Below are 13,192 nucleotides of genomic sequence, written 5' to 3' on the forward strand. Positions count from 1 at the left end.
ACACCCTGCGGGGCGTGTCACGGCGAGAGCCCGCGCGCGCGGGGCTGCGGCTCCCCTGTTCGTCATTCCCCTAATTCACGGGTTTTTTCCCCGTTTCCAGCTCTCCCAGCGCTCGGCGCGTGTGCGGGGCCCAAGGGCCTCCCGCGGCGCCCTCGCCCCGCCGGGCTGCGCGGGCGGGTGGGGCAGGACGCGCCTCCCACGGGCACAGGGGGGTGTTTCCCTCCCTCCCGCGGGTGGGCTCAGCGCTGCCCCCGGGGCTTCGTACCGCAAACCTGCAGAGCTGCCACCCACCCACCCACCCACCCGCGGGGGACGAGCAGCCATCGCGGGACACGGCACACACGTTGGCGCGAGGGCAGCTCGCCCGTCAGCCTCATTATCATCACAGAGACCTCGACCCTTCATTAACTGCAAGTCGTTAATCTTGTAACAATTTAACTGCCACGCACGTTGCACAGAATTCCCGTGGGGCTGATGCTGCTGGTTCACATTCTTATCCAGGTTGAAATCGAGAGTGATGCAAGAATTAAGCTTTCAACGTGCTGCTGGTGTTATCACCCCCCCCCGGGTGGGAGGCTGCGGGGTCACCAGGAGCAGCCTGGGGGCCCCTGTGCCCTCCCTGGCCCCTGTGTCTGCTCGTCAGGCCCTGACAAAGTAGCAGGGGTGGTTTGGGGGGTGCACAGGGAAGGTTGGGCAATAGTCAGGTCATTGGTGAAAGCCTGTTTCCTTGTGAGAGGCAGTTATTGATTCTGTGGTCACTTTCCTCAGCGATGCACGGGGTGGGGGGGGAAGGAAAATCGTTAATGATGGGAAATAGCATTTCACTGCCTTTCTAATTTTCAGGGTCATAGGAATCAACACACTGACGGGCACAGTGCTGTGGGATGCTGGTGGAAATGTTGTCCTGTGCCCTGGGGTACGTGAGTGGGGATGTGGAGCAAGACAAGCCACAGTAACCCCCCCAGAATAGCCTTAAAGGTAGGTCCTGAGGCACCTGTTTGGTATCTGGTGGTGGAAAAGACCCCAGGAACCAGCCTTACCTTGTGTCTTGCTGGATGCATCTCAAAACTGATTAGCAAAGTCTTTAAACATACTAAGAAGAAATGCTGAATACTGGGAGCACATGCCAAGGCTCCCTTTTGTGAGGAACAGTGCAATCATTTCACAGTGACAGGAAGTGTCCCCCAGACTCCCAGGCTGGCAAATCTCTTACCCATTTGTCTGACAGAAAATGTAGTTGAAAGCACAAGAATAAGGAGGTAGCAAAACTTGTAGCAAAGCAAAGGAAGAGGAGGAAGAGCAGCTGTGGCAGGTGAGGGCCAAGGAGAGTCTGGTTTTCACTCCAGTGTGCTCAGGGACTGGTTTTCTCCTGTTTCCACTTTTGCAGTATGTCATTTGCTGCCCTCAGTGTGGCTTCCTCCTAAACAAACACGGCAGGGTCAGTCAGTGGCTTCCAGCCAGGTCCCCTTTCCCCTCCTTACAGTCACTATAAAAATCCCATTCTCCTCCTGGAACATCAGGAACCCCTGTGGTCAGTATGAGAGAGAAGAGCACCTCTGGGGCAGGCATGGCCACTGGGCAGTTCCATGTGCACCCAGGAGATGTGGGATGCTGATGAGGCAAAGCTTAGGGTGGCACTGGCACACCTCCTGTCCCTGGCTTGGGTGTCTGCAGGAGGGGGTGGGACCACCTGCATTGCCATGCTCAGGCTCTAATGCCCAAGGCTCTCTGCATTTCTCCTTGGCATTTCTCTCATTACCCAGCCCTGATTATTATTCCCTACCTCCCCTGCCTTCCTGCTCTCACCTTTGCAAAGCAGAACCGGATGAAATGGTTGTGGTTGTTCTTGTGGGCCTCACAGTAGAAAGCAGAGAGTGGGATGGCAGCTAGTCCCTGGGAAGGGGAAACACATGGAGCAGAGGTTACTCTTTTTGGGCTGACATGAAGCCATCCATTTATTGCTCTCAAGCCCCTTGATGGACTTGTAGATGCCCTTGGTGCCCTGACTGCTCACTCTGCTTGAGCTCAGGCTGCTGGGGTTGAGACCAGCTGCTGAGAGACACCCCAGGCACCTGCTGGATGAGCTGCTGGGCCTGGCAGGGATGATGTGGTGCTGGCTCCTGTGAGCACAGCCAGCAGGAACAGCACAAACCCACCCAGGGGAACTGTGGCAGAAAGGGCTGGATGCATTTACCTTCTTCTTGACCATCCACTTGGCAAATCTGGAGTCGTAGGGCTCATCGGAGTCGGGGACATCAGGGACATCAGACTCTGCAGGAGAAGCACAGCAATGTGAAGGTTGGGGCTGCTGTGGGGGGCCCCAGCCAAGCCCCAAACCCACGGCCTTTGGGAGCTTAGATAGGGAACATGCTATTGTCTGTCCTTGCTTTGGTGGTGCAGGTCCCTGTCCCTGCCAGTGGTGCTGCCCCAAGCTGTCCCCCCCAGGCTCAGCCCTGCCGGAGCAAAACCGCAGCCACGGGACTCACTGAACTCGGAGATGTCTGCCACCAAGAAGTAGGTGCCCTCAGGGATGATGGGTTTCATCCCCACAGCATCCAGGCTTTGGACCAGCCAGTCTCTCTTCTGCTGCAGCTCCTTGGGTAGTTGGATGAAGTAACTTTCTGGTTTCCCATAGAGCTCGAGCTCCCTCTGGAAACCCTGACCCACAGCCTCCTGCGAGGAAAGAGGAACCCAGGGGGAAGGAGGTCAAGGCTTGCTTGAGAATTGGAGTCTGTCCTCTGGTGCAACTCACAGGTGATTGGGGAGCAGAGGGTGAATTCTCACTGCAGCAAGCTAAGCTCTCTGCCTCCAGCCCTTGCAAATTGCCCCTTGGATTTGCCAATGCAAAATAAGGAATATACCCCAGGCAGGCTGGACTCTCCCCTTCCTCTCAGGCATGGGGTGACTGCAGGGAAAGGGGGGGGACCCTCTCCAGGGCACCACACATCACCTTGGCTGTGCCTTCCAGGTCACCTGCGGGCAGAAGGACCCTCTTTCACCCCTGCTTTGGGGTTTGGGAATTGCAGGGAGCTGCCTTACCTGGGCAATGGTGGCACAGTGGTACACAGAGTTCTGGTGCACGGTACGGAGGTGCTGCAGCAGCCGGTCAGGTCCCACAGTCCAACCCACCTGCAGCCAGGAGAGGAGGAGGAAGGGGGTAAGTCTCTGGATACCTGCTTGGGCTCCCCTTCATTTGCCTGTGCTGGCTTGATTTGTATTTTCCAGACAGGTCTATCATAAAGCAGCTTTGGTACTTTCAGACCTGCCCCAAAGGTGAGTGTGTGGCAGCAGGGTGCCCAGTGCTGTGCTGTGGCAACAGAGCCCATGTTCTGGAACAGAGGGATGGGGTGACAACAAGGTGTCACCCAGGAGACTTCACCTTCCATCCAGTGACACTGAAGGTTTTGCCAGCACTCCCGATGGTCACTGTGCGGTCCCACATCCCTTGCAAGCTGGCTGGCAACAAAAGGAAAGAGACTTAATGTCACAGCTCAGCGTGCTCACTCCTGGGCTGCATTAATGGCACAGTGGGAGCTCTTTGCCCACTGTAACCTGTGGTGGCCTCTTTGTGTTCACAGCACACCTTTCACCTGGGTGAGCTTCAAAGCACATCTCAAGCAGGCAGCCAAGTTTCTCAAGAGCATCTCTCTGTAATTAAGTGTTTTCATACGCATGTACCCAGCCCCAGGGTTCCCAGAGGTGCCAAGCACCTTCAGCCTGCAACCAGGTGATTGCAAGTTGCTGCAACAGGAAGAACAGGCCTCTGAACTCATGTTGAAATGGATGTCCCAAAGCTAGAGACACCCAGAAAACTGTGGTTTTACAAAGTATGGGGAAAGAAAATCAATTTCAGTGGAGCCAAAGGGTCTTTGCTCTGGATGTCCTGCTGTGAACCCAACTCTGTTTTCTCTGACTGGCTCTGGAAGTCAGGGCTCCAGTTTCAGTCCGGATTTGGAAGCCGAGACTGAAGTGCAGCAAAATACCTCCAGTGGGGATACACGTCTGGCAGAGCTGTGCATGCAGGCAGCCCAGGTGATTCCCAGGGGACCCCAGCTAAATCACCAGCTTCCCCCCTGAAGGTGCTGTACCCAGAGGAGAGGCCCAGGCTGAGCCAAGTCCCTCTCCGTACCGATGCGGGTGTGCTCCTTCCCGTCGTAGACCAGCCACTCGTACACTTCGTCGCTGATGCACAGCACGTCGTGCTTCACACACAGGCCTGCAATGAGCTCCAGCTCCCCTCGGCTGAACACCTGCAGCAGAGATGCAGCAGGAGCATTCCTGAGCCCCTGCCTGCACCATCTGCCAACCAGGGGGAGCAGGAGCTGGCTCTGATGGTGTCACAGGACAAAGCCACTGCTGGCACAGAAGACCAGGCTTAAAAACACCCCAAGAGTGGGTGCAGCGTGTGACATTCCTACACGACCCATCTCCCTCGTGTGTCAGGATGGTTGGCTCACTGCCAGCCTGCAAAGCTGGGTGAGCTGTAGTACCCCAACCACTTTCAAGGCCAGCCACAGCAAGGCCAGAGGTGTTACCTTGCCCAGAGGGTTGTTGGGTGAGTTCAGGACGATGGCTTTTGTCCGCTTGCTGAATTTAGAAGCCAGTTCAGCTGGGTCCAGCTGCCAGTCTGCACTAGACATCAATTTTCCGTCTTTTGAAGGTTTCTAGAGAGAACAGAGGGGACTCTTGGCTTGGTTTACTGCCACTGCACTTTGCTTACCCCTCACCTCTTGGCTATGACTCTTCCTTCCTCAAGGGCTTTGCTCCGACCCACTCACCAGTCTCAGTGGGACAAACACGGGTGTCCCACCAGCCATTTTCACCATTGGCTCATAGCAGTCAAAAAAGGGCTCAATGATTATCACCTGGAAGAAAGGGACATGTCAGCACGCTCCTGGCCCTGCTCAGGCCTTCCCTGATGGGTGCAGAGAGCGATGGGAGGGACAGGAAATTTTAATCCTTATTTTGCCTTATGTAGAAATAAGACAGTGCCTTACAGCAGAGGTTTTTTTTCCTTTGGAACATCAAATACTGTAGAATGAGGATAAAACATCTTCTGCTTTGCAAAAGGACTACGAAAACCTGCCCTTGGAAGACCCACAGCCAGGAAGGGCTCTCTTGGGGGAAGGCTGCCTGTGCAACAAGCCCAGTCTGGGGTTACCTCATTGCCTTCCTCAACAAAAGCCTGGAAGCAGCAGAAAAGGGCCTGGTACGCCCCGACAGTCACCATCACATTGGTCATAGGATCCAGGTCTCGTCCAAGCAGCTTCCCAAAAAACTGGGCTAGGATCTTCACCAGAGGTGGGTGACCCTGTGGGGTGAAAGGAGGAATGAGAATTGGTTGCAAAAGTTTCCTAAAACCTTGGAAGGGGCCTGGGCATCCAAGCATGCAGAGTTGCTGGTAAAGCAGGGTGTTACAGCCCTGGGCACGGGGGGCTGGGGCTGAGGCTGGATGCAGGTTCTGCCTCGTGGTTTGCCCTGTTTATTGCCACCTGGTGAGCTCTGAAGCAGCCAAGGCTAATGGGGAGTTAGGGGGTGTTGCTGAGGAGGGGGGTCTGTCCACGCACGAAGGCACGGGTGTACTGGTGCAGCATGTACTTCTCCCCGCTGAGGGCTCTCACGATTGCCTCCTTCAGAAAGTCTGGTGGGGGGAAGTCAGGGAAGCCCTGACCCAGGTTCACTTTGGAGTAGGTGGCAGCCAGTTTTACAAAGTCCACCCTGGAGAGAAGAAAGGGAGAGAAAGAAACATTTACAGAGGCTCCGGGCAGTGCGCTGGCACCGTCTCCATTTGTCAGCATCCCTTTGGAAGTGAAGGAGGTTGGTGTCCCTCCTGAGCAGCCATCCTGCTGTTCACAGGCAGACAGGATGAAACATGGGTCATTTCAAACCCATTTCAATTAAAACAAGGAGGAGTCATGATTGCACTGGGAGTGGTTAATCTGTTCTCGAAGGAAACAGCCCTTGTGCTGCCTGGGGGTGTGATTGCAGCTGATGCCACACACCAGATCAGTCCAGGCTGGGCAGGAGAGGTCTGGGAGGTTTTCAAGCTCAAAGTTCTACACAATTTAGCAACTAGACACTTTGAAGGCCTCTGCAGAGGGAAAGGAAGGCTGAACTCAGCACTTGTCTCACCCAAGAGCTGGCTCATCAGCAGTTTGTAGCTTGAAACCAGGCACAGCAGGGCTTTGGGGAAAGAACATCTAAAGATCTTTCCCAAGCAAGCAGTTTCCCAATGCCACACTGTACCTGGCAGGCTGGGAATGGCATTTGCAGCATCCCTTCTCCAGCCTCCCTGCTTGCAGTGCCCTCAGGTGGGCTTGAAGCAGCTGCCAGGCTCCAGCCAGTGTGCTGCAACCACTTGGCTCAGATCTGGGTGCTGCTGGGACCACTCAGGTGGACAGGTCAGATGGAGTGCCATGCACTGCCAGGTGCTCCCACCTGCCCTCCCACAGTGTGGTGTGGGACACCTGAGACAGCATAAAGTGTGGGCTGCAGGTACAGAACTAAAGGGGTAGTTCTGTAACCTGTACAGATTATCCTGTGCAGAACTACAGGGTAAAGTGTCCCAGGAGAAACTTGCCTTGATGAGCTTCCTGAAGAAATGCAGAGCACCTGAGGGAGGCTGCTGCTCTCTGCTGTGTGGCTGGAGTGGTTTCTGTCTTGTGTTAGGCTGCCTAAAACCCATCTACCACCAAGGTAAACCAGGTATTCTCTTAACTCACCAGATATTCTTATCTATTCCCTCCAGCCTCTGAGCTTGCACTGGCCTCAACATTTTTGCCTGCAAAGAGACAGAGACAGAAAAGTGAGTTTGAAGCTTTTACTTACGGCAACAGGGCCACAGGTGAAGGTGACACAGCCTCCCCAGGTATGTTTTTCCCAACAGAAGGTGTGCCCTTCAGCATTGCTTCATAGGTGGTTGCTGACTGACCTCAGAGCAAGAATGCTGTTGCAGTAGTTTCTGGAAAAACCTTCACACACTTTTTATGAAAGATCAAACAGATGGGAACTGGCAGAGGAGGATGTTTCATTTACAAGTTTCAACAAGAATTGAGAAAACAGATGAGCAAAAGAAGTGTGTGTGCACTCACTGGGGAGCTGGCCTTAAACCTCATTTTCAATTGGAATATATCCTGGGGTCAGAGGAGCTCAGCCAAGCTGCAACATCCAGGCCAGTGACCCCAGACTACAGGCTTTTGCCTTCCATGTGCTCCATCAGAAGGACCTCCTTGTTCACTAAGGACCACAAAATATTCCCTTTTCCTATAATATTTTTTTGTTATTATTATTCCACACTGCTCTAAGGAGCAGTGGAAGTATTTACTCCTTTGTCCTGCTGGAGCTCTTGGTGCAGGGAGTTGCTCTAGATCCTGAGGAAAATGCTAGTTTCTGCACCTCAAGTTCCTGGCAAAACTGGGAGCACCATGGGAGGTGTCTCTGTCCATGCAGGGGGGGTTGGATCTAGATGATCTTTAAGGTCCTTTCCAACCCAAACCATTCTATGATTCTGTGACCCCAAGGTACTGTTCACCTGCCTGATACCTAATTTCCACCTGCACCATGGCTGGGGTGGTGGGAAGGAGAGGGAAACATTCAGAGCCAAATCCTCCTTCCAGCTGGATAAGCGCAGTGGGAGAATGTCAGATGTGCTTGATCAGGAATTTATTACAAGGATGGTGAAAAGCAGCAGAAGCAGAATTTAATAACTCAAGAGTGCAGGGAAAAGGTAACCAGACAGTGAAGGGACTGGAAACCAGAGACAAATGATGCTTAATGCACCAAAAAAAGCCATTGTGGGGGATACAGGGAGGGCATCTCTGAAGCAAAGAGCTAAGGAAACACTCATCACCACAGCACATAAAATACATTTGAACAGGGACAAGAACACTTGAGAGAAGCTGAGATGTGAGATGCAAACCTGGGGTATGTGGGGACAGTGTCTAGGCTCTGCTGTGCCAGCACAGTGGGGGGACACCAGGTCAGCCCCCCTCCCCAGGCTTGGCTGCAGCAGTAATTCCCCACTTACCTGCTCACCTCTGCTGTTCCCAGAGGGCTGCACCAGACTTTGGAAAGTGCCCCCACGATACTTGGTGTTGAGGTCTTTGGATTTTTACACACCTTCAGTCCTCACTAGGTGTTTTTGCAAATAACTTGCTGAGGAGCCCTGTGTTTCACAGGGCACTGGGTGTGGACTCTCAGCTTCTCCGTGGTGCTGGGCAGGCAGAAGTTGCTGCCTCCCTGGGTTTAGGGGAGCCCCACTTTCTGCACAAGCTCCTGGATGTTACAGTCAGCAAGACCCAGTGCCTGAGCTGATTTTGATGGGAGTGGAAGGATTTGTGGCTTGGGAAGTAAAAGATAGCTGGAGATGAAATATTAACAGCTCTGGAGCTGTTCTCTTGTGGTGGAGCTGCTACTGGGCACAGTTCAGAGAATTTACCAGCATTGCCAAGTGTGATGGGGGTCAGTGGGAAGAAGGTGCTTTAAGCCTAGAAATTTCCAGTTGGGAAGAAAGGCCCTGTCTGCTCCAGCCCTTTCAGGAAGAAAAATGACAAATACTTTCTTCTTTTGTCACTCTTCCCATCCCATCAGAGACCACCAGACAAGGCAACCCCACAACCAATGAGCTTTCCTCTGTATGAAGATTATTCTCTTGCTTATGGGATGCTCCTTTTAAACAGGCTACCTGGGAATAGGTGGGTCCACAGGAGATTGCACCAGTGTGGCTTTTCCTGACATGCCCTTTCTGCCGTGGCTGACAAGGCCAACTCCTGGGCAGTGGATTCCCCCAGGTCCCACACTGCTGCAGCCCAAGCCAGGGCCCAGGCTGCCAGCCAGAAATGGTCATGCTGGGCGTTCAGTACCTCACTGGGGTAGGAGCTATATCCAGTGCTGCTCTTCTTCTCCAGCAAGAAGTGACGCAGAGAGGGTCCTGCTCTCCTGAGCATGCCACAGCTCCTGCTGGCTCCCTGCTGGGCACGGACCTGCAATTCCCCTGGGACACAAACAGAGGGGTGAGACAATCACTCCATGGCTGCAGGGACAAAGCAAACGTTCCATGTACCTGGGGATGCAGCACAGGCCCAGACCCAAAGCTGTGGTTGTTCTGCTACAGAGAGGAAAACAGGGAACAAACCACTTTGTGCATTGTCACTGCGATGTCAAACAGCACTGGGATTGTACTTGGTGTCCATGGCACACACAGAGTCAGGAGCACAAGGGCAACTATGGCCTCTGCCTCTTCTCTGCCCAATTCCAGGCTCCTCCAGCTTTCCTCTGCACTGTATGGACATCAGTGAGAAGGCATCCTCTGGGAATTCAGGACTCGGCATCAGCTTCCCACTTGATTTCATCAACCCCAGGTATCACTTGCCTCTGTCCTTCCTCTCCTGCAGCACCTCCACCTTCCTCACTGGTGGGGCTGTGCCTAGGCAGGGTGGCTGGGACACCTCTTGGGGCTGGCAAGTGAATCAAGGGGCCTTAGGGATGGGTGCTGGGCAAACTACTCCACACCAACCCACCCCTTCCTCTTCTGTCATGTTCTTAAGGTTACAAAATAGAAAATAAAACCAAGAGTGCTGCTGGTTTTGATAACCTCTGGCCTCTCAGCTGTTGCAGCTCCAGGCTGTTTAGTCTGATTAACAAGGTGTCAGCTTCTATCTCCAAAGTTATTTTGGTGTTCACCTTTCCTTCAAGGCCCCCAAAACATTAATTCCTGTGTCTGAGGCAGTCTGTTCCTTCACCTCTTGTCCCCTCAACAGCATTGCATAAACATGCCATATTTAAGCTAAAATAAGTTAATGTTTTGTTAGGTACTTGAGATAAAAGCAGTGAGTCTGGAGGATGATGCATGCACTTTTTATTTTGCCTAGCCATGGATTAATTTACCCATTTGCCAAAAAATAAATTAAAACACGTTTGAAGCCCTCAGGGAGGTTCTCAGTACTGCTAGGTGTGCTTCCCACCCTTACATGCAGGATGTGAGTTCCCACCATTTCTATTTTATGTCATTTCTAACACAAGTGCACAGCAGCTGCCAGCTGAGACTGGTGAGGTTTTACATCTCTTTGCCTAGGTGGGATAAAACAGCACAATGTATGGAAAAATGGGAATGCACAGCACAATATTGCTCAGGAGTGAGAGTTACACACCTTGTCCCTGGGTGCAGGATGGCTGAGTGTTGGGGACGGGTGTGAGATGTGGGGGGACACAAAGCAAGTGAGTGCTGGAGTGAGGGGACTAGCCCTGCAGGTGACAAAGTGTAGCAGTAAAAAGGGCTCCAGGGGATGAGAGAAATCTGCAGAACAGGGCTAAGAGCTGTCCACAAGGCTTTAGGGAAGAGCTAGAGGCAGCACTGGGGACAGGGTGAGCGGAGGGCTCTGCCTCACCTCTCCAGCCCGGGACAGTACTTTGGAGCAGAGTCAGCCACCCGAGAGCCGAAAAGCCTGGGAAAGACTCCTGGAGCCTCTCACCCGGTTGGACACTTCGGACGGTGCCGTCCTGTGCTCCCAGGGAGGCGGCCGGGGCAGGTCTCAGCCCGGCGAGGTGCCCGGTTGGAAGCAGAGCGCGGGGCTCGGCGGTGGCAGCTGGAAAGGTCACAGCGGGGACCCGCCACTGCCTCCCTCCTGCCCTGCAGCCGGCCGGCCCCAGCCCTCTGCTCCGCCCCGGGGCTCCCCAAGCCCCTCCGAGGTGCTGGCCGGCCTGGCCCCTCAAGACATGGCTTTGGGTTCAAGGCTTTGCCTGGAACGGCGCGGGGCGGGACGGGCGGACGCAGCAGCGAGATGCGGAGAGCGGAGCCAGGGAGGCAGCTCCCCGAAGGGCCGGGGTGTGTGTGTGTGTGTGTGTGTGGGGTGGGGGATGAAAAGCTGACTTACATCAAGCTAGGACACGCTGCTTTCTGCTGGGACACGCTGCTTTCTGCTGCGAACGCCCGGCAGAAGCGGCCGGGCTGCCCCGGCTCTCCTGCCGCTCCCCGTGCCCGGAGCGCTTCGTCTGGGACTTCCTGGGAGGAGTCGGAGGGGGCTGCGGGAAGGCAGGAGGTCGAGCTGCAACACCTGGGTGGGGAAACGTCGTACCGGGGAGCTGGAGGTCTCGGGTGGCCCTCTGAGTCACCAGGGTGCGGAAGGAGAGGGATCTGGGAGCAGGTCCCTTCCCCGCCGGTGCTCGGAGCCAGAGGGTTTCCCTGCCTGGGAAAGCAGCGTGTTGTTCAGGTGGAATTGCAGCAGGATCGTTTTTGTGGGCTGGCTAGAGTTCCTTCGGCTGGGCAGCGACAGGGAATCTCCCTTGGAGTGGAGCCCTCAGTCGTCTTGAAAAATGAGCTGTTAAGTCAGCAAGACACCGTCAGGAATCCCCCCCTGTGGGCTTGGATGTTGTTAGGGAGGAGAGCGGCTCATGGGCACGGAAAGTGAAGGCATCAGGGATAGGTTCTTCAGGAGATAATGCCCACCTGTCCGTGATACAACCTAAAGCGGGATCCTGCAGCATTGTCTGAGCCCTGGGCTGGGCAGGGAATCGTGGCAGCCCCAGAGGGGGATTTCAGTGCCTGGAGGTGGGAGCTGAACTCTCCACCGCTCCTTGGAGAGGTGACAAGTGCTGCTCTGAGGTGTAGGGACCAAACTGCCTGCTCTCAGCTTCCCTCTTCCTTTTGTGACGAGGGTTTACGTGCCCCAATGAATCAGGCCCGAGCGAGGAATTACTGTCTCCCTTTCACAGTGGGGAAAAAGTGAGCAACAGGGAAAGGAAGTGGCTGACGTCTGCTGTGCCAAAGGCTCCTGAATCCTCACTCAAAAGTCCCACCACTGGGCTCACAGCATCCCTGCCCTGACTAAGCAGGAGGGAATGTTTGTGCAGGCAGATGCAAACTCCTTGTTTTCTAAACTTCTGTTTAACTCAAACCCTGAAATAAACAGATGGAAGGAAAACTTGTATTTGCTTCCATCAGAATGTACGTAAAACTCGAGGAAAATCAGGACTTTTTTTGAGGCCCTTCAATTTAACAAGTGCATCTAGGCAGGAACAATTTTTCTTAATAATGTTTGGGTTTAAAAAAAATAAAATTCTAGCTATTGTACTGGGCTAATGAGTGTTTACAACACTGTCCCCTGGCAGGTGGGATCACAGCTCCTCTGGTACACCTTCAACAGGAGAATGCTGAGACCTATAATGTTCCTAGAAAAGCACAGATGTTTATTTTTCTATAGCAGTGATCACTGGTATATACAAGTTAAAATTGGCTGCAGTTAACCACTCAGAGCTGCCTCTTGTACACTAATGAAATGATAATGAATGCCTTTCAACCATCCTTTATGAATTAAAAAAAAAAAAAAGAAGATGCTGCCCAGTGTCCTTCAGTGAGTCAGCCAAATGAAAATAAGCATTAGTGAATCAGGCTGCTTTTTTCAGGTACCACAAAATTACTGTTGGACATACCCTTGTAACACTCCAGTGTTACTATTCCTGCTCCCAGGAAACAAATGCTGTATTTTTCCGTGACCATCGTTCCATGAGCTGTTGTTAAAGAAATGGATGGACTTAAAAAAAAATATTCCACTTTAGAAATGTTGCATAGGTCGGTTCTTAAGGAAAAAGGTGGTAAAAGCTGCAATTTAAATAATGTTCATTCTCTTACCGTTAACTAGCAGTAATGTTGATAGTAGTTGTATCCACTATTTTTTATTTGAGCTGGGAGATTCTCCTGATTTTCTCTGCTGATCTGGACCATATGTCCCTGGTCTCTAAATATGGATGATGTCTTGGTTATTGCTTGATGATCTGAAGGCTGGGAGCCAGGTGTGCGTCAGAGTTTTGATCTGGGTGTGCGTCAACGAGTCTTGATCCTGGTGTGGCATCGGAGTGTTGATCTGGGTGTGTGAGAGGAGGAGGAGGGTGGCTGGGCCTGGGCTCTCTACCATCCCTCCTCCTGCACAGGGGACAGAAGAAGAAACGGATTTTAACCATTTAGGAGCTAAGGAAAGAGGAGGTTTTTTTGTCCCCTGAGAGGACGAAAGGCCCCAAGAGGGAAAGACGCAGCCTCCTTTCTGTCTGTGACCCTGGAGGTGATGAGCACCAGGCCCAGACGAGCAGCTGCTCCTCTTAGGGCTCCGCATCGAGGGTCTAAAACTGAAACAACATGAGGTCAGGGCGTGGCTGTGATTATTTTTTCACCTGTGTTTTCACAGGAGAGACACCAGCGTGG

General features: G+C 53.2%; 1 protein-coding gene across 2 annotated transcripts; it reads right to left on the bottom strand.

Annotated features, from left to right (window-relative positions):
• Positions 1 to 404: 404 nt before the first annotated feature.
• Positions 405 to 12,873, bottom strand: KYAT1 (kynurenine aminotransferase 1). 2 transcript variants are annotated; one of them, XM_051636777.1, is made up of 14 exons: positions 12,626 to 12,873; positions 8,862 to 8,992; positions 6,723 to 6,781; positions 5,568 to 5,718; positions 5,162 to 5,311; positions 4,779 to 4,865; positions 4,536 to 4,664; positions 4,130 to 4,250; positions 3,380 to 3,456; positions 3,040 to 3,129; positions 2,487 to 2,673; positions 2,195 to 2,271; positions 1,807 to 1,893; positions 405 to 1,420 (listed from the first exon to the last, which is right to left on the bottom strand). In XM_051636777.1, exons 2-14 carry the CDS (start codon positions 8,943 to 8,945, stop codon positions 1,352 to 1,354), a joined length of 1,368 nt encoding a protein of 455 aa, XP_051492737.1. In that variant the 5' UTR covers positions 8,946 to 8,992; positions 12,626 to 12,873; the 3' UTR covers positions 405 to 1,351. The 2 variants fall into 2 exon arrangements, with proteins under 2 accessions (XP_051492737.1, XP_051492736.1); XM_051636776.1 differs by lacking the exon at positions 12,626 to 12,873 and adding an exon at positions 10,872 to 11,025.
• Positions 12,874 to 13,192: the final 319 nt, after the last annotated feature.

This window comes from Apus apus, chromosome 19, assembly GCF_020740795.1.
Source record: "Apus apus isolate bApuApu2 chromosome 19, bApuApu2.pri.cur, whole genome shotgun sequence".
Classification (NCBI taxonomy): Eukaryota; Metazoa; Chordata; class Aves; order Apodiformes; family Apodidae; genus Apus; species Apus apus.

Coding starts and splice junctions, on each gene's coding strand:
- KYAT1 (XM_051636777.1), bottom strand. CDS start 8,945: ATGCTCAGGAGAGCAGGACCCTCTCTGCGTCACTTCTTGCTGGAGAAG. Junction 5,312..5,567: donor ACCAGTACACCCGTGCCTTC/GTGCGTGGACAG, acceptor TTCACCCCACAG/GGTCACCCACCTCTGGTGAA. Junction 4,665..4,778: donor TGTTTGTCCCACTGAGACTG/GTGAGTGGGTCG, acceptor TGTTCTCTCTAG/AAACCTTCAAAAGACGGAAA.